Source organism: Siniperca chuatsi, linkage group LG19 (genome assembly GCF_020085105.1).
Source record: "Siniperca chuatsi isolate FFG_IHB_CAS linkage group LG19, ASM2008510v1, whole genome shotgun sequence".
Classification (NCBI taxonomy): domain Eukaryota; kingdom Metazoa; phylum Chordata; class Actinopteri; order Centrarchiformes; family Sinipercidae; genus Siniperca; species Siniperca chuatsi.
In genome coordinates this window covers 13699946-13723993 of record NC_058060.1, presented here as the reverse complement: position 1 = coordinate 13723993, position 24048 = coordinate 13699946, and the positions used below count along the sequence as shown (strand labels likewise).

Genomic DNA, 24048 nt, shown 5'->3' with positions numbered 1-24048 from the left:
AACAATGCTGTATTTCTCCAGTCTATTTCTTTCTCTAGGTTTTCCATGTTTGATCATGCTGATAGAACTCACTCTTTGACATGTACGCGTTCCTGCTTGTTTATTCCATTTCCTATCTCATTGCCTTTTTCTGCTTACCTTTCCATTTTCGTTGCGCGGCAGATTCGCGAGTTGAAATGAATTCTGCGGCGCGTGATTCTTGTCCAAACACGTACACACTCGCGCGCACACATTAGCGCTTCATTCTCTACTTCTTTCTGGTGCGTTCGTGTGTGTGTGTGTGTGTGTGTGTGTGTGTTAGTGTGCGTGTGGATGAAGTCGTGTCCTGGAGAAGTTTTCAGTGCGTGCGTCAAAAGTACGTGAGGATTGTGGCGCATTGGACGGCTGTAGTGTTGAATGAACGGAAGGAGGAGGGAGATCATACATTAACTCCTGCTGGTTGCGGGGACTCTCCAGATGATAGAAGCAACGACAGAGGGATGCACTTAGAACAACACTGACAGCTTTTTGAGAAACACAGAAGCGACCAATGAAACCCAAACGAAAATCCACTTAATTTTTTGGCCACCCAGTGTTTTGCAGGGGATTTTACGCACCGCAAAAGAGTAAAGAAAACGCTGCAGAGATGTGTGCTGCGTGGTTTTACATGCTCCTGAAGGATCCCCTCTCCTGATAAAGGGACCAAAGAGGACAAAACAAGGCTGTCCATGATATTTTCCAAAAGAAGATTGCAAAGGTGGAGCGATTAGAGAAGGGCTGATGACGGGACTATTAATCCTTTCAGTGCATCAAAAGCACCAAAGGGTATTAGAAACGCTTGGATGGAAATCGGGCGAGTGTTTGGAACTGTATTTGGTTTTATATGAAACTGGTGATTAGTTGCTGTGACACATCTGCAAGGATTTAAAGGAGTAAATTAGCTATTTTTTCCCACCGAAAGGTTGTACGGTATGAGCGGTTTCCCGGTGTGAAAACTCTCATCTCAATCTTTTTTTCCTCTTCAGGTATTCCTAAATCTAAATGGAATTAGTTGAGTCTGAAGCCGTTTGTGAAAGGAACAGACATGGTACATGGGCACAGCTTCCATCACGGTAAGACACCCGTATTCATCATCTGAAGCACACTTGCTCAACGCTCCCATTGCTTGCTTATACCCCAACGAAAAAGAAGTAAAGTAATCCTTTAATCAGTTTAGGAGGACACTAAATATCGGAGCAACAGATAAAAACTAAACATAGAAAAAAATTGTGTTTTTCTTGGGATAAAACAGGCATACCGCATCCTACAACCTGTAAACTCACTGTTGAAGGTCACACTGTAAGTTCTTGTAGGTTGTTTATATAAAAAAAAATCTTTTCTTTTTGGGAGAAAACACATATTAAGAAAACTGTGATCTGTAATAACTCATGATAAAGATGTTTTGGTTGTCCATTTATAAAATTTCAGTCATTTATGGTCATGTTTTAGTTCTTTTTAAAAACTTGTTTTATTTTACAGAGTTTGGTTGAAGCTTATGGCTGTCAAAGGCTGTAAAAAGGAGTCATTCAGATTATGTGTCTTCACAAAGTTACAATACAGGCCTAGAGGTTATGTTCTGAGCTATTTTGAGTCTATTAGCATTATAAAGGCGTCCATGTTTTGTACATTACAGAATATATAAATCATCATAATTGATAATATACCAATAATTGTCTGTTATTATGATTATTTTGGGCAGGTATTGTGGGCTGTTTGGGATTCTTTAAGGTTACAGTCAGCACAGGTTTAGCATTAGCATAACGCTGGTGTACAGTACATGAAATCCAAAACCTGAAATGTGTTCCTTGCTGACTCAATCCTCCCTCAGCTGAAACCAAGCTTTGCACAAAGCAGAGAAAATAACAGAAAAACAATATGTGCATCTCACAGTCTTCGATCAAAAATGTATTTGTCTTTCTGTTCTTACAGTTGTTGCAAGTCTTCTCATACTTGGGTTGTCTGGGGCAACAAGGAAGGATTCAGCAGGTAATCTCCATCGCCACAACCGCACATCTTTACTCCGCAAACATCCTCTTTTCAAAGCTTTAATCTCTCACTTCTCTTTTCTTTTTGCTGTGTGTATTTTAGTAAAAAACAATTCTGGAGTGAAACCTGCAGGGCAATGTGGAACATGGGTGAAAGAATCAGAAGGAGGGCTCTTCTCTTCTCCCAATTACCCAAACAAATACCCCCCAGACACAGAGTGTGTTTACATCCTTGAAGGTAAATCTTCTCTTAAAGCACAGCAGCAGTGAAAAAGCAAGGTGATCAAGCTATTTATTCTCTAAAGCTAATGCATTCCTGGGGTCGGAAATCACAGAAACTCCTTAGAGAATGAGATGTATTGGTTTATTAGACAGTGAGTGGCCACTTCAGGCTGGTATTTGTCACATTGGGAGGTGATAGTTGATTGAGCAGAGCAAATAATCAGGTTATAAAATCACCAAGGTGAATGTAGAAGCTAAAGCTCAGGTGTTTTAGAGATGAAATGACAGCCAGGATTGGAGATATGTATTGAAGGTGTGGGCGAGCTGGTAATGAAACAGGTTGAACGTTCATCAATGAAAGCATGACTAATATTTTACTACCTGCTTTGTGGTAGGTGGTAATTATTTTCACTGTTTCTTCCAGCCCCCCCAAGGCAGTGTATTGATCTACACTTTGAGGAGAATTATTCAATCGAGTCCTCTTGGGAATGTAAATTTGACAACATCGAGGTTCGGGATGGACCCTTTGGCTTCTCCCCAATTCTCGGACGGTACTGCGGTCAGCACAGCCCGCCCGATATCAGGAGTAGCGGCCGATATCTGTGGATAAAATTTGTTACAGATGGTGAACTGGAAGCGGTGGGATTTTCAGCAAGTTACAACTTCACTGCAGGTACATTTTTTCTTATTGTTTTGCCTCACTGTTCTTGTCAGTTAATTTCTGTCTTTGAAAGCACATCCATGCTTTATAGATCTAACAGCAAGGCTCCAAATGAATAACAAACATCATCCAGGGAACTCGCCCTTGTGGGAGCCTCTTGCAGTTTTATTGATTGTCTGTCTGCACACACTCAGTATTTCCATTGGCAATATTCTGTCATTGGCACACTCTTTTGACTGGCTAGGCTGCTATATATTTTCTCTCTATATCTGAATTGATGGGCAGCAGTGTTAGATCTGAATTCAGTTCAGCAGCACCACTCCTCAGTTTACAGGGCTGCAAGATGCCGAGAGAGCGTAGCAAACTAATTGGTATTGTCGAACACAATCGTGGCAATTATGCTTGTGTGTAAAACCTTGACTTTCTTAATTTGCCTCATCTTTGGTTGAGATCCCATTACTGAAGCAGTGTGAGGATTAATGACAAGGAATCAGGGCATAACCATGATTTAATATTCCTTCACCTACAGTTGACTGGGTTTAATAACACTGTCAACTTTTTTGTGTGTTTGAGGTTTGAAAGGCACAGTGCCAGGAAACACGAACGGTATACCAATTTGTTTCCACATCCACTGCACCTTCAGGGGGATTTTATCATTGGAGATTTGAGTGTGTCATTGTTTATATGATGAACACTTATGCAGTACATTGACCTTACATCCGAAAAACATGCTACTAGCTACAGGCTATTGAAAAGACCATGGATTGTTAAGCAGAAGTACTGCTTAGATTTGTCAGTAGAAGTTGAATTGCTCATGTAAAACTACACTAAGGTAAAACTGCTGTAGCTCAATGTATTCAGTGTAAAAGTTACATATTGTTATGCTGTCAAATATATTTTCCATGCAATTCAGAAAGGAGTTGGAAAGAACAAAACAAAGTGCAAGACAAGTAAAACATGAATCGACACAAATTTCAAGAGTGTCAGGCGTGGATATGCTCTGTGTTATAGAGATTGCTGTCTGCTGAGGCAGGAGTCTCTTATCCTGCAAGCTGCGTTGCACACATCAGTTGCTCTGGCAACTTCAATTTCAAGTTTTACTATTTAGAAATGCACTTGTGATATTGCAAATATGTTACTTAGTACTCTTTAGCAGCAAGGCTAGTTGAGTAGCTAAATATTTTGCCAGACAATAATATAATTGGATGGATGGCATTCTAGCTCATGTTAACTATGCTACCATTAAAGGAATAGTTTGACATTTTGGGAAATACTCTTACTCACTCTTTTACCAAGAGTTTATGGGGAGATCTATAACACTCTCATGTCTATACAGTAAAAATGAAGCTACTGACAGCAGCCAGTTAGCTTTTCTTAGCACAGACAGGAAATAAGAGGCAATTAGCTAGCCGGGCTTAACAAATGGTAACAAAAAATGATGTTCTTACATAGAGCAATCAGAATTTTCACTTTGCGTCATTCTCACAAATTTGACCAAAGGACCTTTTGTGCATGCCATGTTGATTTCCCCTAAAGAGACGTTAACAGATGTTAGCTAGAAATGTACGCACAGACGTGTGTACGATAGTGCGTGTGTTTATGTGTTCAGCTCAGCCTCTGACTTCTGTTATTTCCCTCCAGTTTCTTCTTTTTCCTTTCGTCTCTGTATGTTTATGAAGTACAGTTATAAAGCCTCAGGATAAGCAAGCTCAAGCTGAAACAATTCTAACTAGCATCTTCACCTCACAGGGCTAATTGTGCCCATTATGTCATTTCATTAACTTTGTGTGCAATTGTGCCGCCTCTAGAGTTCACCTCACGTTATGTCTGAACACACTGTAAAGCTCACTAATTAACATATCCAGTTTGTTTAGTCAGTACATAAACCAAATTTCAGTTTTCATGCGACGAACCGGCTAAGCTAACCAGCTGCAGGTGGTATAGCTTCATATTCACTGTACAAAGAATGGTACTAATCTTTTCATCTTGCTCTTGGCAAGAAAGCTAATAAGCCTATTTTCCAAAACATCGAACAATTTCTTTAATAAATGTGAGCATTTAATAGAACTGTATTTATGTTGACTTCTACATTATATGCTTGCACAGGTTTCCTTATGTTATGCGCAGTTTAAGTATTGTTTCCTCTGCCTGCTTCTCTTGGAAGTCTCATTGAAAATTTGCTGAGAGGAAAGAAAAAAGCTCTGCCTCTCGACTTGATAGGAAATATCTGTGGCATATGATTTACATAATTAAAGAAGATAAAAGTCCTGAATTCACTCGACTTGATACTCTGAAATCTGGCAATGTGAATAGTGTGTCACATCTGCAGCTGCTCTGCTAACCATGCTAATTCACACATCCCTCCTCTGATGAATGGGAGAGAAAAAAAGAGGCAACAAAGGTGAAATGAATCAGCTCCTCTTGCTCTCTTTCCTCAGTCATTTTAGGAGCAGAGAGATAAAAACTCTGATGCCTCTCCTTCACATTCTGCCAGTGTCCTTTCAGAGCCTCGTGCTCTTGAAGACTAATGCGGTTAGTACAGCAGCCAGTGAATGAAGGAGCAGTGACAGGAATCTCACAATATCCGGTGTCATTTTATATGTTGAGGTACTTCAGTGAAGTACCTAAAGACTGCAGATGCTATGTATTCAGTTTATATGTAGCATCAGAGGAAGTGAGAGATGCTGGTGTAACAGACACTAGAGACTGACTCAGGCCAGTGACTAAATGAACTTGGCTGCTCAAGTGATGTGATGCGCAATTTTTTTGTCAAACTAATTACACCCAGATGCCTCATACTTGGTCTTTTCTTGCGTCACAGAAGTTTTACAGCTGTCTTTTTTACCTCTGCAAAACACATTGTAGCTAATTTTTTGCAAGGGTTTGAAAGCTGTGGGGGGAGTTTGACAAAATATATATTCTATATACAGTATATATTATATATAAAATCATACATACAACTATTTCCTATTGAATTCATTCAGCTACAAAGACACACTTTCAACGACTGTCTAGCACCTGTGTAAGGATCAGTACACAAAAGCTTACCAGGCCGTGCCTATATCTCGGCTAAGGAAAAACGCATGGTAATGCAAGATGTAAGTGCACGCATTGGGATCGGAATGCAATCGATCAGACAGACCACATCTTGACATTGTGATCAGCTCTCAGCCAGGTGTAAATGTGACCATCTTCTTGAACAGAAAATCTGCCCAGTTGAAAGGTTAACTCTGCCTCTTCCTTCTAGCTTGAGCAAGCCTGGTAAAACAAGTAGTAGCAAAAAAAAAAGACACTCGTCCATTGCATTGCTTCCCTTGACACTTTGATGTGTCTGCAAGCCCTGCCTGGCTCATTTGCATATTGAGATCTGATCACAATAAGAGCAGAATTGAGATAACAAGAGCACCTGGTGTAAATGCAAAGGCCTGTGGATTGGATGTCAATATCTAGATAATGTATCCAGATACAGAGCACATGTAAATGCCAGGTGTGAATAGACAGAGCAAGTCTTGCTGTTTTCCTGTTTTCTGTTTCCTTGTGATAAGATAAGCTAAGCTAACTGGCTGTTGGCGGTAACTTTATATTTACCGTGCATGTATAAGAGTGGTATCAATCTTCTCATCTGGCTCTTGGCAAGAAAAGCCTATTTCAAAAATGCCACGCTATTCCTTTAAGTGCATATTGATGCACCATTAGTGAGTCTCTCAAAAATGCCAACATGCAGAACACTTAACCTTAACATATTATCCTAATGCCACTTACCTACTGTAAGTGTATCGCAGAAGTCATCACGTTCCACAGCTCCACAATCAAGTCCACATATAAAAGGCAGTTCAGTCAATTAAGCGAGGGAAGCCTGGGACACAGGGGTAAGTAGCAAACCACCCACAAGAAGAGTGGTTTAGGAAAGGGCTGGAAGCCTCCAGTAAGGCAAGGCTTTGTTTGAATTTGCAAAATGATGATATTTATTTTTGTTGTTTCATCCTTTATGTCTTTCTTATTATTCATTCAAAATATATTCATGATGAAACAATAATTTAGGTTTGAAATAGTGGCAACTTGTGAGAGTGTGATATTGTGCCACTGTCTATGTGCTAATTTCAGTAGTGTGGTGATACAAATGGAACCAACACATAATGAGTAAAATTCAGCTGTCATTAAAGTCCATACAGTAACAGGCTTCTTATTGTTCATAGCAAATGTGCCTCCCCTAGATTCTCATCATTTCAGGAGGTCAGCGACAAAGCCAATGTGTTACAATTTCAACAAGCAGCATTATAGTATTGAAACATAATATACAATTGCGAGTAGACTAGTTTTATACAGCAGGAGGGAAACTGAGTGGAGGAACCATTGTGTGTATATTTCTGTGTGTATGTGTGTGTGCAAAGCTGGGATTTGAACAGCATTCTGCATTCTAGGGCACCATGACCTTAGAGCCCTGTGGACTGGCAGATTAAGTGGTGTTTCAGCACCTTAAGCCAAAGCCAGAGCAAATAAAACCTGCAAGTTCTCTCCCTCTTGCTCCCTGTGCGCCTATCATTGGCTGTTTGCAGAGCCAAGACCTTGTGGTGAGGCAGATGCTGCTGTATGACTCGGGCGGTAGTTGTGCATTTCCTTGATCCAGGGACTAGTGATATACTGTTCCTTTACTGAACATGTTGTGGATACATTTTTTATGTATTTTGTTAACATATTAGTGGTTGTCAGTTCTGGACTGTAGAAAATGCTTGATATAATTCCTTGGACCTTTACTCTAACATTTGTAATTTAATTCAAAAAAGTATGCAAATTTGTGCCAAACACAAACTAATATTCACTATAGTGAAAAAAAAATGGATGCCCCTTTTTTCTCTCATGGAAAGAAAGAGTGAAATAGAAACTGGTCTGCGTGCCATTCAGCCTCATATGGCCCCATCAGTAGCACTGCTACTGTATGTTTTCTACTATTAAGAATTCAGGCCATGACTAATGAGTTTATAATCAAGATGACACTGAATGATCTTAGTGCCTTAAAACCCAACCAAGCTCTAACTGGACTCTTTTTAGAATGAAATGAGTCAAATGGCATTTAAGATTATAGCTGAAATAGGATATATGGGCCTATCATAAAGGAGGCAGGGCCATGAGATTGAAGCTAGATGGGCTCAAACTGGAAAATTGAAAATTGAACCGTAGAGATCGACTCTTCGCTCTTGGAAGGAACTGACTTCGGCAGCACCATTGCTGGGGCTGGACAGATAGTTCAGCGACTTCCCAGTTTCACATCTGTCTCTAAAGTCATTTGCCAGTGGCAACACCCGACATTTAAATGTTTGAGTCATTTTTTGTTCAATTGCATCCACTGAACTCTCACAGTTTCCAAAGACACTGACATTCACAGATTGGCAGGAGGCGTGTTATAATTCATGATGGTTAGCATTTACTGTATTTTAGGACAGAATTGAACTCCAACCTAAGTAATATGATGAGACAGAAGTACCTATAGGGAATTTGGCCAAAACATAGATTGCAGTGTGTAAATAGCAAAGAGTTGAGAGTTAGATCTTATTCTAGCTCTTATTCTGAAGACGCGGATGTTTTATTAACAGTCGAACAAATAAACACTAATATTTGTTAGCATTTTTGACATACTTTTTATACTTTTTATTCCACTCGAGTGTTGTTGGTAATTCTTGGTATTTCACTTTATTGCACAACATGGCATTTACTTTATGAAAACGATAAAGATGATAAATACAGATGGGAAAGAATAGTCACTGTAGCTTTGAACATCAGCTCACAGTTGTGCTCCTGTCATTGTGGTCAGGAAGCTCAGGACAGGTATTTGCTTCAGACAGACATCAATCAGGACGTACAACAGTTCTGTCCTCGTAACCTACATTTTTCCTGCTGCTGATTGGAAAACCACGCCAATTGCTGGGCTGCCATTGGTCTTTGCTGTCGATTTTTAGAAAGGAAGAACATGGAAATGTCAAATTTCTCCTAAACTGCTTAAAAATAATTTTAGGTGAGAAACAGACCATGCAGTTGCAGAATCATGGCACGTACAGTAGTCCAAATAGATGTCTCAAAGTGGAAACTGAGCTTGTGAGATGTGGTCTGGCTTTTTCTATTGTGTTACCTCTCAACCTAAATCCAATATCCAACATTGTCAAAACTGTGTCCCACACCTGTACAGCATCTAAGGCACTGTGAGTAAAATTTTACTTTCCATGGCCCAACGCTGGTAGGGGTTCAGATTCACAAAGGAGCACAGAGGAAAGGTAGATGAAATTCATGAGCAGAAATGGAGAGAGAAATCTCCTGTGGTGCATTTTCTGGTGTTCTCCCAAGATGTGTGTTTGCCTGAATGAGCTGCTTGCATATAATCACTTCTCATATATCACAAAAAAAGATCTTCCTCCCAATGTTTTGCTCTAATGCTTATTGTCATCAGTGCTCCCTCCAATGCAAGTCACATTCTCTGTGTTTGGAGAACAGGCTGTCTCTTTTGGTTTTCATGTTTGGAGTCCCTCATCTCATCTAGCTTTTTGTAAAAGCATCTTGTCTTTTTGTGTGAGTTCTGGCTGCCCACATCAATTTCCTTTCAAAAAGAATCTCCTTCGCTCGTATGTGGTGAGGAAGAATGACGTTGCTGTGTTTGAGCTCAGCTGAAGACACCTTTCCCTCCACACTGCCTCTGTTTTAGCAAAATGAGATGGATGGAGTGAGTTAGCATTGCAGGCACACCTCTTGCAGCTGTGGAAGAGGTCGGTCGCACCCTCGCTCTCCTCACTCATCTCTCTGTCGCTCTTTTTTCAGCCAACACTACCTCTTTTCTTCTCTCCTTGCCTCTCTCCCTGACATGCCTGGCTCATGCTCTCTGTGTTATGCACCAGATGCATGTAAAGGGAGATGTCCCATTCACTCACCTTGAGGAAGCTGTCATAGCGTATATGTTGCATCATCCACTTTTAATAACTTTTAATAAGTGTGCAGGAGACAGTGGTACAAATAAGCTACATCTATTGAAACTATCAATGTATTTAGCGACGAGATAACTAGATTGCTAACTGACAACTTAGTGTAACAACTGACGACATAACTTAACAAGCTAGCTAGCTCAGAGAGCTATTGTGACTGACTAGCACTAGCATGTTCCCAGCTGGCTAGCATGTTAGCAATTAGCTAGCCAGCTACAGTGGTTTACAGTGGTTTACACTTCGCGAAGATGTGTGGATGAATTTCGCTGTGACACTTTCTGGTGTGTCTGCGTCTTTATTCTCTTACTCTTCCTGCTCCACTTCTACTCCACTGGATTCCTCTCCTGTCCCTCCTCAGACATCACACCGTGCTCCTTCCTGCACAGCAGAGAAGTCCCGGCACAAAATGTTCACCAGCTTATCAGACAACGAACCTTCACTCAGGGGACAACCAGTCAGAGTTTATCGCCCTGTGGAACTTAACTCACTATTCAACAGGATGGCTGATATTTACGTCCTTTGGCTGTTTCAGCTGCTCCCAGCCAATTACCCTGCAGATCAATCAGTGGCTCAGCCTGCCTCCTGCTTCCATCCTCTGTGGCAGTTTGTTAGCCAGGCCTGCTGTTCAGCTACAGATGCTGTGGGGGTCAGGGCACCGCTCTGTTGTAGCTGGAAGTCTGCAGTAATGTAAACCATGCTGGGTGTGGGGGTTTATTTGTGGTCTGGTTTGGAAAAGGGGTTGTGTGTATCTACTGTATACACACACACCATATGTATCAATACCCATGTGTTCATACAGTATGCTGGAACATGTATATTTGTGTTTGCATCTTTCCAGTCTGTAACAGAATCTTGGCTGCTTTCCTATTCAAACCCCTGTGTCCTTCCTGTGCTACATCCACAATAGAGCGGCCTATTGTGTATTCACGCCGTGTTTGCTACATTGTACACATGATGCATATGCATATGGTCTTTGCTCCCAGAACTGCATTGGAAATTAGCTGGGTTGTCGTAAATGTGTTTTTTTTTCTCTGCTCCCTTCCTCTGTGGGTATAACAGCTCGCCTAGGGCTCTTTGTTTCATTAGCCTATCACGGTGGTGGATCCTTGGCTGTCATGCTGAGAGCCTGACTGTCTCCATTATGCTGTATTAGGCAGAAATGAGATTGAGCTGTGTGTTTTATCTCTGCACGCATTAAAGCCTCAACCCATTGAAAACATCTTGGAGAATTATTCTCTGAAAGATCCCCTCCAGACATGTATAGATATATTATCTATATAGTATATATATTATCTATATAGTATTATTTACTTATCTGTATATAGTCTAATAGCACATTTTTTCTGTATGTTTTTATTTCACACATGCTTTGGCAATGTTATCTGTTTCCACTGCCAATAAAGCCCAATTGAATAAAACAAATAGTCTGCTTGGAACAATAATGTGTGTCTGATATGTTAACAAAAAAAGTAAAATTTCCATATCAAAATCCTTAAAAAGGCATCTACTCCTTCTAGCTCATTAAAAATTCATAGAATCCATGAATATGCAGATTTAGTTTATTTCTAAAGTTTTCCTGCTGGACACAAGCTGTCTCCTACTTCACTGTATAGTCCATTCTCAGTGTATGTGCACTGGTGGCTTCAAGTTTCTACATCACACTTATATAAGTTGCAAATTGGACCAGGATCGGCTTCTAAACCATTTGTGATGTCACAAATCATGCTCGTAGGCCCAGCCATTAAAATCAGATTTTCAATGAGCACAGAGAAACTTTCCACTTTGTGCAGATGAATGTGAAAACTCTGCAAATACATCAGTCTTCACCGTGAAGCTCAAACATCCAACTGTAGGAACAAGAAGAAAAACATTTTTTTGATTGAAAAGGTCTTTTCATTTTTGGAAGGTGAATGAGTTTTGTTTGCTCATCGCTTCTGATTTGTACCTCTAAGTTTTGAAGGACATCACAGAGCAGATTGCTTTCCATGCTTGACAATTTTTGCTTTTGTTTTCATCCTCTCATCAGTGGGATACTTCCTTAGGGAGTTCCTGTATTAACATACAGGATAAAAGCCTAATAACTGCCTCAAAATGAGTATGAATGGTGAGTGTTCTGTTTTCATTATCTACACGTTGCACCCCATTTTCTTACATCCTTTTTTGGCAGTGTATTGGACTCTGCATTCCCTGCTTATCATCTGAGAGCAAATGTCTGATTCCAAAGGAACCTAAATCACATTTGGCATCAGGGTAATCTAATAGGTAATGGCAAGCTTTTGTTTTGCTACTGGGAGAATGATGTCAACAATGAAGGAGGGCAAGACCATGATGGGTTTATAAAATGTGGAATTTGAGTAATCCTCACAACATTTCAGAATGATAAAACAGTTGTGGATTCAAGCGGACGCTCACAACAATATATAATACTCCCTGATGGGAAATTACAATAAAATGAGTTGATGGTACATTTCATGAAATGAAAGTGCAGCTTGGGTCATATTGGCTGTCCTGCTCTATATACTGTTGGGACTGTGTTGGAGGGTTAATGCATATCATTACCATTTGACAGGCTTATAGAAAAGTCATGACAAGTGGTTTATGGTTTACAACTGACTGTAATTCTCGTGCTCCTCTCACTCCATCAAGATTTATTTATTTTAGGGTTCCCTGGGTTCAACCAAGGAAGAAATATGCAATGTAATAATAATGGAACAACATTTTGTATACAAAACAGAACAGTATAGTCTATATCGCTCTGTATCTATGCTGGGTTTGAAGAGGTGGTTGAAGTGATTTGAAGATTTTGCAGCTCATTCATAACCATAATGGCAGCATTTCCAGGCAGGTTAAGGCTAGATTTTCCACAAAAAGACCTGCTTGGTTCTCCTGCTTCCCCTGTTACTCCTGTCTGTGTGAAGGATTGCTATTGCACCCAGAGGATCCATTATGTGAGCTTGTGAGCTGCTAAACAGTTCCTACAGGAACGACCAGGTTAAATTTGAATGTTTGCCGTTTGACGTCCTAAAAGTGCGTGTGACATTTGGTTTCCCGGAGGCATGTAACAGTTCTATGCGGTTGTTTCATTTCACTTTCAGCCATTTTGCTGAGGGTGTCCAGCATTTGCTTGGCTCTGAAACCTTGAGTCACAAAAGCTGAAAGAACTGTCAGGATGACAGCTTAACAAACATAAACACGTTCTTAGCGAGGTGTTGGTTTCCATCAGCTTTTCTCACACATTTCGTCTTCTTTCATCCTTGTCAAAGCTCATCCATCTATGATTATTGAGGTGCAAGGGGTTGCAAAAGAACATTTTTATTTCCTCCTCAAACCACTGACTGTACAGCAATGGAGTCCAGCAAGTCAATTCAGACCATCTTCTTCCATTGGATGACTGAAGTCTTTCTGGCAGATTGCTGAGAGCAAGGACCTGGAAAAGTCAGGAAGTCGATCATGTGTGTTCATCTCTGCTTCTCTCTCAAACACACACTAACAGCCTGCTGAACAGCATGGCCTTGCTGGCATTTCATTTTCCATTTGGAAAGCTCGATTAATCACAGCACTCCTATACAATGCGATGCACGTGGCCACCCACCGCTGCTGGCTCTCATTATTCCCCTACGCAGGAAAATGTACAGCTAGAGGAAACTGAGGCAGAGAAGAACAAAGCCATAGCTGTATTTCTGCATATAATGTATGTATGAGCGATGCAAAGAAAGAAGAAAGGAAAGAAGAATTTGGTGATACAGAGAAAGATTTGGATTGCTGTTAATAGGTTATGGCCACGCTGTGAGGAAGACTGATAAAAGACTGGGGCTGCTCCATGTCCCCTCAAGGCTCTGCTTCTATCTAAATATTCATTGAGCTGACACCGGCTTTTCTCGCCACCGTCTATAAAAGGATGCCAATTGGCTTTTACCTTGTGGTCTCTAATAAGCCTCTGTGCCTAACATGCATACAAACAACACATAGTGATTTCTGCACTTTCTCATAAACAGCCTTGAAACAGCATAAACAGTTTGCTCCCTGTTATGTTTAAATTGCTGTGCGTGAAAAACGCATTACTAGATAACAGTTTTTCTGTGACAGTTGTTTGGCTTTATAACTCCAGGATTGAAATTGAGACTTGCTGACTTTATCTTCTTTCATGCATGCTCTATGATTGTTTATTCATTCTGTATAATGAAATATCTGACCTGCTGCAGGGGGATACAATTGTTTTGGGAAATCCTTCAGTTTGTACAAAAAAGTAGATTATTCATCGATTCAGCACATTTATATAATTTTTATTCAGTTATGACCCTGGATAGTGAGCTTCAAAGTAAAGCAACTTTTATATATTGTAATATTACACAGGACAGAAGCATTCTTTGCTGACAATACTGAGCCTGAATCTGTTTTCTGTAAAATCAGCACACTGCAGATACAACGTCCTGCAATGATCACACATGCTGAGTCTGTCTGTGTAAACGAGAGAACTAACAGTTGAGCTAATTGGTGGAAAAAGTAGTTTTTTGATACACGCTCACTGTGCACATTTCGCATGCACGTGCAAAAATACAAGGTTGCTCTGATTTTTGTGTCCTTATGTGCGGAGAGGACATTTCTCATCCAAGGCTTGAACCTAGATGGATTTTAGCTGGGGGAAACTACTCAAATCTGTATGCTACTCCTAATCCCTGCGCACAAACACAGACATACACACTAGACCTCCACTGAGCAGCTACATCTGAACCATCAGATCAAAAAATCCTTTTCATTTTGTAGAGGTGACGTTGGTTCTTGGTTTGTATGCTGGTTGTAAAAACGGGCATGTTTGTAAGCAAGAGAGAATAGTGAAGAGTAGAATAAAGTGAGGTTTATCTTCATGTGGAATATACATGCAGTACAGTATTGCACACATTTTGTCCTTTTCCCTCAAAATACTTATTCATAACCACCCTCACCGTGTACAGCAATCTTAAATATTCAGGCATAATCCTTTCTGGGCTCTTCTGGTAAGATGTAGAATTCAAGTGAGATTGAAATCACCATCCCTTCCCTAGATAGCCGTGTGCCACAAGGACATCATTTTCTTTTTCTTAAATTAGAAAAGATTAGGTTGAATCTGTGAGGCTCGGCTGAGAATTTTGTTGCCCTCTGGGCAACACTTTATTTCCTTGTATTTCAAAAGTCTGCCAACTTTGCCTTCTGATTTAGTTGATATTTCACAGTCTCTCTCTAACACTCTGTCTCTTTGTTATAGGAGGGGGAAATAATGTGTGTGGGGTGCTGGCTGTACTGGTGTCTCATAACAGAGGAAAATAATTTGTCTTTGTGCGAAATTAACTTCACTTATAATTTCAAAGACCTTTGACTTGCTCGGCTCTGATGTTTGACAGACCGAAATACTGTACTATTAATACCACCAAAAAAAAACACATGCAAAAGGCCATTTCCACCGCACACACGGAGCATAATCTATTGTGTTTGTAATCACACATCCGTGAACTAATCTCCACTGCCACCACAGCACAAAGCAAGAGGGCCTGAAACAGAATCACAGGGTCATACATCAGACAGAGAAATAAAGAAAAGTAGGAGATGGTGGTTGGATTAGGTTTAAACCCCCCTAAAAAAATTGTGTGTTTGTAGTTTATAGGAGAGATTGACTGTGATCAGGAGGGAAGTCTGAGTCATTGATTTTATCGTGCTCTGCCTCTGAAGAGACGAGGCTTTGTGGAAACTTAGATTGTGGTAGAAAAAGCTCAGTGAAAATGCTTAAATTGAGTGTGTGGAGAGGAGGGCTTTGGTGTGGCTTAAATATTCATTTGCTGGTGGCACTAGCTCTGGAGTGAGGTTTTAGCTCCTAGCGGTGGATCTCTTGACACACTACTTGTCAAACATATGTGGTTTCACCCTTCTGGCTGAAACAAAGGTTAACTTCCAAAAATCTGACATTTTAGTGCTGAGTTGCAAAGCATTTCTTGTTTTCCTGTTAAGAATGAGGAAGGCCTTTTTGACTTAAACCTTGCCTTGTTAATAAAGATGCTTGCATCGAGCCAGTGTAGTAGCCATCAAGAATAGTTTCAAATGTTTGAATTACAGCCTTGCTGCTACGTGGTAATGAACAGTCAAATATTGCCTCCACTGTTTATCTGGTAAAGGAGTAACCAGACATGTGCTACACGTGTGACGCGCATTGCAAGCCACTTTCTTTCACCTGTTCACACATACAGACTCAGAGTAGCAGGCTCCCTCTTGCCTCTCACGAGCCTGAAGCTTGTGGGCGTAGTTGAGCATGATGTTATACTCATTTCTGATTGGACAGTTCTATTCTAGTTATATACAGTTATATTAATTTCCCAAACTATGTTTTCCAGGCATTGTAGCTTGGTAAAGTTCTATCATATTGAATGGGAAAGCTGCTAACCACAACAACAGTCTTTTTCCACTTTTGTGCTTTTACAGAGTTGAGTTGGAGTAAAAAAACAGCTGTGCTTCTGTCTCCCGAGAATATCAAAACAAGCGCGATTGGTTGCGACTCCCAGAGGAAATTTTAACCTTTCTCAACCTCTCCACGTTGCGGTGGGCGACTTTTGAGCCTAGGATGTTATTTCGAGGTTCCATTCACAATGAATGACAGCCTGTCTTGCCACCTACACTAACCAGTAGGAGTCGCTAGTGCAGTGCCAAGTACATGATCCCTCACTGGCTTCCCAACATGTGAACACAATCAGCTGTGTTTGTTTAAATGCACAGCCAAGCCTGAGATACCGCTGCCAGGAACTGCTTTCTCTGTGGTGATGGCTAGAATCGTCCCCTGTGCCTTCCATGCGCCCCTTATAAAGCTTTATTTGAAGGTTAAATCCATAACTTTCCACATATTGTCGCCCTCTTCAGCAGTCACAATAATGTTGTTATGATATAATCTACAGCATGGATGGCAGTTGTTGAGTTGGCTGCTAAAAATGACACATTAAACATGTTGTGAAAGACATTGCTGTCAGTGTGCAGGGTCAGTTATGAACATACTTCAGCATTTCTTATGAGTATTGAATTTGTGGCCCCACTGTTTGTGTTTTGCTTCTTCACCATACAGAGGGATATATTAATGAACATTTGAGATACCAGCCTTAAAGGTATTGTTGTTCAACATGTCACAACTATGCAAAACTGTGATAAAATTAAATAAAAGTTTTATCAGTGAGTGTAGTGTTAATGTGTTTGGCACAGCTTGTGTTTTGTCAACACGACTCAATATCTCTTTTGGGTGTTCTCAGTGCAATCCTGATTGGGATTGGGTTTTTCATTTCATTAAATGTGAAGGGGATTTCATCAGCTAGAGGCAACGGTTTGCCTGGGGTTCAGATGTATGAAGCAACAGAAATTATAGTATTTTTCTCCTATAAACTAACAGATGGAATTATATGAGCGGCATAAGACTCAGAGAGACAAAAGAGTTTACATGAGGGCAGGGCAGGAGTCCTTCTTTTGTGTCAAAGGTTTTTTACATGTTTTATAACAGGAACAGTGAGTTACCATTGCATCTTAATCACTTTCCCACCTTTTTTTTTGTTGCTTCGAGCAATCTGTGCTGCAACTTGGCCAGCATGATTAGCCAGTGCACCAAAGACCAGCATTTCATTACATCGGAGTGAGATCTTCATTCGATCCTACTCTTTTAGCACATTTCCCCGTTAATACCCCTTCTGATGTCTGATTAAAACTCTCACAGTAATGTGCCTACAACCCCCGCCCACACACACACACACACAATCACACACACACCCTCTATCAGACACAAAAAGCCAATTTGAGAAAATTAAAAATCTTTTAAAAGGATGTAGTTATCTCACCCTTTTTCCAGCAACATTTTTATGTAACTCAATTGATGCATGACTGTTTCCATTAACTTCTGATCCTTAAGTTGGTATAAATACTCTTTTCAATTTAGATAGTGGCGAGTGGTGAATGGGGCGTTGCGTTGGCGTGCATGTAGAGTACCGACCTCCAGCAGACTTCCTGACGAATCATTCATTCTTTTATGATTAAGCTCATGTTCACTTACTGCAGCTCTGTCTGCACATTCAAAGAACCAGCTGTCTCCAGTGACGTGAAGATATACAGCTCTCAGTCTTTTATGGTGACTAAAGCCTGAAATTGTATATGTAAATCTTTTGTAACGCAACCCTGTGCCACTATCTGATTTTTTCTCACTCATTCTCCGTCATCTCAATCAATTTGCCTTCCCTTTCTGTAAGCGGAGGCCAGCTATTTATCTTCTCCGTCATCCACTTCTTCACTCACTCACTCACTCAGAATTTATGCAGTGTCGGAGTAACCTTGTATTTTTGCCCTCACACCCATTCCTCTGAGGCTCATAGCCTGTAAGTGTGTGTGAGAGAGTGAGGGTGAGAGAGGGAGAGATAGTGACACTCTAATGGGGTTTATCAAAGTCAACCTGAATACTCTAACAGTCTGGGCCTGAGCATCAAAGCCTAGTCTCCACTCCACTGCCAAATATTCTGGACATCCATCAAACACCCAGGCAGGGGAAAGCCTAAATTGACTAAATTGGATGACGGAAATGTTTGTATTGTTAGGACAAATGCTGTGATGAAGGGCTAATCGTAGCATGTCACTGTGACTGCGATAAAACCTGACATTTTGGGGAGTTAACTCAAAGGTGTCGCAAGAAGCTCCTTTCTATTTGAAACTATGTGAAAGAACGAAGGAGCAGTCATCCTCATTGATTATGCCAGAATCCTGCAAGGTCTGTTCCAACATACTTCATGACATGCTATCGATTCAAGAGAAGATGAAAGGAAATGCTGTGTGATTTGATTTCTCATTCGGGGTCTTAATTCCCCCAGACATGCATTGAAAAACAGACGGTCCTTTTGATTGCAGCAAATCTGACCAACAGGGTTATTCTCTCTGGGAGATCAGAGCGTTTCTCCACATTTTTATTAGACTTCAAAGGTTGCATACAGAAAGAAATGCAGTCTATATACACTACACTTATATATATATATATAGATAGCTGTTGACAGACTTTAATCCATCATGAATCTGTGTGTGTGCGACTGTGTCCATTTGGATGTAGAGTGATGTTTGCACACTTTCCTGGCAGTGATAAATAAAACTCTATTTTTATAATTTAAAAAAACATTGACACTGCACAGTAAACCCATGTAAGGGATGCAAATCCATTATGTGAATTGCACTTTGCATTCTCCAGAAACAGATATTTGCATAAAGCTGATCATGCTTCACTTTGAATTATATAGTGACATCTTCTTAGCAGCCATATTTTGCCACTCTTAAAGGGAGCTTTCTAGTTGCTAATATGCTCACAATGACAATGCTTATATGCTTATGTTAAGAAAGTATAATGTTTACCATTTTCACCATCTTAGTTTCGCATGTTAACATGCTAACATTTGCTAATTAGCCCTAAACACTGAGGATGATGGGAATGTAATTAGTTTTGCAGCTATTTGGTCATAAACAAAAGGACTTGGACATATAAAAATTCTGACCTGATGGTGAGGCTAAATGAAAAGTTGAGGGATCAACAAAGTTACAATTTCTCCTGAAGGGAACATGAATGTACGATGTGCGAAATTTCATGACAATAAATCCACTAGTTCATGAGACATTACACTCAAAACCACAAACGTCAACCACAGGGAATCACCAAAGTCATTAGGATACATCTCTTGGGAATCATGAATAATCTGTGCAAAATTTTGTGCCAATCCATCTGGCAGGTGTTGAGATATTTCACAGGATAAGTGAAAACCTTGACTTGCTGGTGGCCCTAGATGAAATGTCAGAGGATCACCAAAATCAATAGGATTCATCTGCTGGGAACCACGAATGTCTGTACAAAATCACATGGCAATTCATCCAGTAGTTGTTGATATATTTCAGTCTAGAGCTTGGCTGATAACCGATAAATAACAAGAAATTGCAGTACAGAAATGTCATTTAGTCACCATAGTTTGTCCACCAGACAAACATGCTCATGCACGCATTCACATATCATTCGCATACCATATATTTCTATCAAAACGCAGAAATATAGATGCAGTGTAAGCAAACTGCAAAGACCAATGCACCCAGAACACACATACACATGCACACAAGCATGCGCACACACCTTAACTGTATAGTTATTGATTGCTCCTCTCTGTTTTGCTGAGACAGATGCTGTTTCTCCCTGGATGGTACTAGACCACTTGGCTGGTGGCCTTTCTCTCTCCCTTTTGCCTCTCTCCCTTTCTTGCTAGATAGCTACCTTTCATCAGCAGCCACATGCACACACACACACACACACACACACACGCACACACACACACACACAGGCGCTCACCTCAAGTCATCACATCACTACTAATCACCTGCTTCTCTCTTGAATTTAGACAGCTTGCAGTCTTTCACATTTGTCTATTTTCCTATTTCTCTCTGCTTCTGTCAGGCTCTGTTTTTCCCATTCCCCATCACTTGCTTTTTCCATTTCCTGATACTGTTTAATAGCATGTATTCTTTCACTTCCTTCCTTCTCTCCAGCTCCTTCTATTTCCCCACCATCTGCTGTTTCCTTATTCTCTTTTTACTCCAAAACCCCTCTGTGTCTCTGTCTCTTTCCTTCTCTCACTTTACTGCCAGCCAATTTTTCTGTGTCAGTCTTTGTGTGTCAGCTTGTTATTCCTGCCATTTTGCAGTGGACAGGTTGTACCCTGCCTCCATCTCTTTACACCACGCTGGGCATCTCGCTGACTTACCACTCACCCTTGGTTGATACTGTCTGTGTCATACTAGATGATTTACAAAGCTGTTGCACTTTGTCTTCCTTTTTGCTGCTTCATTGCCAAACTTCATTATAGTTTAGATCACTTTGTTCTATGCTGATTATTTCCTAAATTAGGGCCGCAACTAATGATTATTTTCATCATTGATTAATCTGTTGATTATTTTTTTGACAAAGCAATTAATTGTTTAGTCTAATAAATGGCAGACAATGTTGAAAAATGCCCGAAAAGCGACGTTTTTAATGAACGTGTTTTGTCCACCCAACAGTCTAAAATACAGGTAAAATACAAGATATTCAGTTTACAATGATATAAAACAAAAGACAAGTAGCAAATCTTCACTTTTGAGATCTGAACTAGAGAATGTTTGGCATTTTTCCTTAATAAATGACTTAAACGATAAATCGATTATCAAAATTGTTGCCGTTTCATGTTCTAGTGATTGACTAATTGATTAATCGCGTAATCGTTTCAACTCTAATCTGAAAACAGTATCTAAATGAAGATGTGAAAACATTTTACACATTTGCAAATAGTCATACCATATCCTCCTTTTTATATTTAGGAAAATACAACATATTAATATGATTAATAGACAGAAACATAGGGATGTTCCATGGTGGAAGGAAGAAAGTGGAAAAAGTGATTTTCTAGAATAACAAAGACCTCACTATGAACAATTTAAATTGAGAGCAAACTGATAACTAAGTACGGCCACCATAGTTTCTGAATTTTCTTTTCTTTTGTTGGCCAGAACACATTCATTTATAATTCTTCAGGAAGGAAGAATTTTAATATCAATGTTAATGGCATCTCCTCACATTATTTTAAATCTCAAGCTCTTATTTCATTTGTACATTTAGTGTGACTGTAAATAGTTTGTACATATTGTAGAGTTCATGGAAAAACATCTTTAAATCCAAAGTTGTACTGAGTAGTCCTACACATGTCTCAGTAGCTGAAAGATATCCCACCAGGATGTGAATCGCTGATTGCTTGCCATGCTTTTGACAAGCACATACAGATGCAAGGTGTTACTGAGCACTACTGTGTTTTTGACATTTTCGTGTTACGTTCAACTAAAGCAGCACCATGATTTATGACAAATATACAGAATGTGTATATTGTTGTTGGGTTATTAAACAGGCAGCACACAGGCATGTTTCTAGCTCAAGAGCTGGTTGGGCTGCACGACTAGTTGAGTGAAAACACCACCAGGTTTGTTTGTTTTTTACATTAGACTGTTGTTGGAGAAATAAGCAGTGGAGGAAATGGAGCTTTGTGATGAATTCAAATGAATATTGAACACTGTCGTTGTCACAGAAAACCCTCATGCAGGGGAAGTGTTGAGGAGATTTTAATTAAGTCAAACACAATGCACATGGCAAAATTATGTTACTCCTGAACCATTTTGCAACTCTCTGTTAAACTTAACCATTGATGGAGCAGTAAATGATGTTTTAGGCATGTTGTCCCCAGAAGGCTCCCTTGTTTTCTAACAAGTGAACTGTGACCTGTTGAGTAATTTGGTTGTGGGACCCACAATTGGAGCAGCTTAACCAGCAGTAATCTCCTCATCTGGCACTATCTGCTGTGTCAAGCTCAAGTGGGCTTTATTTCACTTATTCGTTGGCACCCATCAAAAATAGATAGAACTATTTTTAACTTGGCACCTGTGAAATAATGCATGTGAGGAAAGGATAATGAATGATCATAGCAGGTGTCAGAAGTATTCTGGTTTAAAGCCTAGGGGCTGAGGGAAAATTGGACAGATCTTGCTGTGTTTATTTATTCATGCTCGAATCTGGCAGACATGTAGCAAAAGCTATGTTGCAGTACAGCTTCCCTGCTGCTTAGACCCCTACAGCTAGTGCTGAGAGCTAGTGCTTGGCTAGCTTCCTGTTGCCTTCTTATTGTGCTGGTGGCAGCCGAGAGTCCCACTGCCAAGTAGGCCTTATCCTTCCTTAAAGCTGCAAGTATTATTGGGGGGGGAGCACCATCACTGCTGATAAATGAGGTTGGATAAAATTTTAACTCCTTCAAACTCAAATTGTAGCTAAACTGTAACATTTGAAAAGTCAGACTTCCTTCTTTAAAATGTATAAAATCAAATCTTCTTTACAAATTGTAGGCTTGTTAAGACCACAAGTAAAATTTTACTCCAAGGTCTGATGAACTCTGATTAAAAAAAGGTGCCATCCAAGAAATCAACACCTCACACTTCAAATAGTGACTGCTAACAAATCTGAATTTCCAATGACAGTAAGAGGAAAATAAGCCTAATTTGAATTTATGAATCTTGTTCATGAAAGCCTAAATTATTAGCTTTTCTCAACTGACAAATAGCTGCTCGTTTTTCTGTTGTACATCCTACTACTTGCCTCATAAACAAGCATGCACTAATGCACACACACACCTGCAGTAAAACACGCACAGGGAGGAGAGCCTGTCACAGAAACTGCATCAGAATATCTGCACTGACAGGGCAGATATTTGCAGAGTGTGTTAGTGAGGATGAAATGTGTGTTTCTCTCAGTGGAGGAGGTTATAAATGTTTTTAACTTCAAATAGTTTCTCCCCGGGGTCTCTCCAGTGGAGGTCCAGTGTTGTGCTGAAGGTGTTCCTGTGTGTTTTTTAGCAAGCTCAGAGAGGAAACCTTAAACTTCAAGCTACTGTTGATCTCCCCTCTGGAGGCAGTGGGAACTGGCAGGCGATTTGTTAATATTTTTAACAGGGGGGGCGGAGGGTTTCCTGGTTCATTTCGTTCCTCCGCAACTAGCGAACCGACTCGTGACCCACCCACCCCAGCCCCAGTTAGGTTACTGATATTTCAGAGCCATGGTCGGGGCATAGATTCTAACTTGCACAGATAAAAGATCAATGAGTCAAGTAGTCTTGACTAACATATTCAACTAAACAACCCAACTTTCTCTGCTACTACGGGATGGAGAGGGGGGATGGCAGGTTAAGAAGGGGGATGCATTTTGGTCATTTTGCTAACAACGGGGATGGCAACCCCCCTTATCCCCCCTCAAATCGCCTACTGCTGGGGTTAATGGACACTCACACACATACGCTAATACTAGTATGGCAAATTTATGTACTAAACTAAACATCTTTATCTATATAGCCACAGTGTGTATGCATACCATATGTACTGTAAAATACACACAGTTACTCTCACACTAATGTCATGCGACAGAGCTTTCAAATGCGCCTTCATAAAGCTCATGATGCAAACTCATAAACAAACACTAATATAAAGTTGTTCATTTACACTCTGCACCATACTCTGTGATGACAATTTTATGAAGTCAAAGAGTACTCATATCTTTGTCATATCTTTATGTCTTGGTGGACTTTGTTGGTCTGTGAGACACATGTGGAACAATAATGTGCAT

At 40.2% G+C, this 24048-nt stretch overlaps 1 protein-coding gene across 9 annotated transcripts in view; it reads left to right on the top strand.

Annotated features, from left to right (window-relative positions):
• Nucleotides 1-268: 268 nt before the first annotated feature.
• Nucleotides 269-24048, top strand: part of neto1l (neuropilin (NRP) and tolloid (TLL)-like 1, like) — a 70215-nt gene continuing 46435 nt past the window's right edge. For 2 of the 9 annotated variants that reach the window (XR_006375834.1, XR_006375835.1), the window contains exons 1-4: nucleotides 270-1091; nucleotides 1948-2004; nucleotides 2107-2241; nucleotides 2650-2898. Coding sequence is in view for 5 of the 9 variants with exons in the window: in XM_044177260.1 (XP_044033195.1) it covers nucleotides 1064-1091; nucleotides 1948-2004; nucleotides 2107-2241; nucleotides 2650-2898 (469 nt within the window). In the remaining 4 variants the exon portion in view is untranslated. Of the gene's footprint in view, nucleotides 1092-1947; nucleotides 2005-2106; nucleotides 2242-2649; nucleotides 2899-24048 lie in introns of those variants that run through there. The other 7 variants (XM_044177259.1, XM_044177258.1, XR_006375836.1 and 4 more) reach the window with 7 other exon arrangements.